This window comes from Copidosoma floridanum, unplaced genomic scaffold, assembly GCF_036245765.1.
Source record: "Copidosoma floridanum isolate Cflo_tuat_1 unplaced genomic scaffold, Cflo_Japanese_pri ptg000001l, whole genome shotgun sequence".
Taxonomy (NCBI): domain Eukaryota; kingdom Metazoa; phylum Arthropoda; class Insecta; order Hymenoptera; family Encyrtidae; genus Copidosoma; species Copidosoma floridanum.
The window spans coordinates 22,457,719-22,459,629 of NW_028321878.1; the positions used below are offsets into that span (position 1 = coordinate 22,457,719).

The following is a 1,911-nucleotide window of genomic DNA, read 5'->3' on the forward strand; positions in this document are numbered from 1 at the left end:
AAACTTTTGTTATATTATTAGAAAGCTGAAAAGTTCTTCTTTCACTACAAACTTTTTCTATTACGATCTTAAGTCTACTTTACGAGATATTACATGATATCGTAGTATGGAAAAGTAACCTACATAAGAATACATGTTAAAAGTGCATTTTTTGACTGACTTGTTTTCAAAAATTTGCCTGATAAAGGGACTTGAAATTTTAAAAGAAGATGCCTTATAACTTTAAAAACAATCCCTCCAAATTTCCCTGTAAGTTTAAGTAAATGGGTTAGGTGAAGAACCACCTTAAGTGATCTGTTAAGTAAATTATTAACTATTGTTACGTAAGATTAAGTAACTTAAATTTCTCTTTTAGAACTGAATGGAATTTAGTGTTAGTATAATATATACCTCTATAGCTCGTAAGTATAAATATAAACCATTATATGCTCAGCTTAGCCCCATGAATAAATTCTGCTAATATTCTCAGCATATCTTTATCCATAACACTTAGCATAAAAATCATGGAAAAGTTGCCAATTTCTGGAAATGTCACTAGATTCTTTAGCTTATCCCGCATAACGGCTCTTTCCTTTTCATATAGTCGACAGTGCCAGAATACATGGTCAATTGTGTCTTGTGTTTCACCACATTTACATAGATCACTATTTGTAATATGATATTTATACAAATAATAATTAAGGGACATGTGGCCACTTCTCATTCTGTTAAAAATAACTATCGACTTCCTGTCAAAGTCTGAGTTTCGAAACCATGGGAACTTGTACCTAGTGTGATAGAATTTGAAATACTCTGTTCCCTTAGAATGTGCAAGCTCTTTAAGTTTGGTTTCATTATCATATTGACATTTGGATTTAAACAGTCCAAAAAGATCTGAATTAGGAATCGCCTCATCCAGAAGGATCTCCTTATTAGAGGCATATTTTGCTAACAGATCAGCCTCCTCATTACCTCGAATACCGACATGAGAAGGTATCCAAATTAATTTAATTATTTTTCCCTTGGCTACCGCTTCCACGATTTTGTTTCTTAATTGAATAATCAGTACCGATTCTTGGTCCAAGCCTCTGGAAGCTTTCAAAGCTTTCAGAACACTCTGTGAGTCAGAGAATATTTTAAACTCCTGGTCATTGTTTTTAGAGATTAGGTTGATGGCCTGAATAATGGCCATCGCTTCAGCAGTGAAAATTGAACTGTAGTCTGAGATTCTGTATGAGCAAGTATATTTCTGTTTCTCACACCAAACAGCAAAACCACATTCAGATTTGAAATCGTCGTCCAGTGAGGATTTAGAGCCATCTGTAAAAATGTATTCTACTTGGTCATCGGGTGGAAAGAGATTGTAAAACTCCAGGTTGGGATTGGGTGATGTTACCATTTTATTGCCCGAGAGCAGATCAATATCCAGGAGTGCAAAATTGTTATTATAAGGTGATTCAAACTTAAGTAAATTTTTGGATTGGATAACAATAGGTTCAAAATGCCAACATTCCTCATAGCACTTGACCAGTAAGGATTTCCGGAAATTAAATTCAAAGGAGTAATCATTTGATAGTTTGCAAAGTAAATCTATACTTTTGATAATAGGATTATCTTTTATAGGCCATTTTTTAAGGATGTAGATGTGCGCTAAGTATTGAAATCTGCTATTTAAAAAGGGAATTTTTGATTCTGCAGTTAAGACATTAATTGGGGTACTCTTCTGAAAGCCTAAGGCCTTCCTGATGGCTGAGTTTTGAATAATTTGTAATTTGTTCAATAGACTTTCAGAGCACGGTGAAAAGAGGAAGCCACCGTACTCTAGAATTGGACGAACAAGAGATTTATATAAGGTAAGTAGTAGGTCTGGGTCTGCCCCCCACCATGTTCTTGTGAGGCAACTTATTATGTTAATTGGTGGTTACACCTATT

At 34.3% G+C, this 1,911-nt stretch overlaps 1 protein-coding gene across 1 annotated transcript; it reads right to left on the reverse strand.

The window, feature by feature from the left end:
- Positions 1–421: 421 nt before the first annotated feature.
- Positions 422–1,378, reverse strand: LOC149376089 (uncharacterized). The gene has a single exon (XM_089593258.1). The coding sequence runs from the start codon at positions 1,376–1,378 to the stop codon at positions 422–424; it is 957 nt and encodes a 318-aa protein (XP_089449384.1).
- Positions 1,379–1,911: the final 533 nt, after the last annotated feature.

What these genes read in the sequence shown, in the direction of transcription:
- LOC149376089 (XM_089593258.1), bottom strand. Translation starts at nt 1,378, where the DNA reads ATGGTAACATCACCCAATCCCAACCTGGAGTTTTACAATCTCTTTCCA.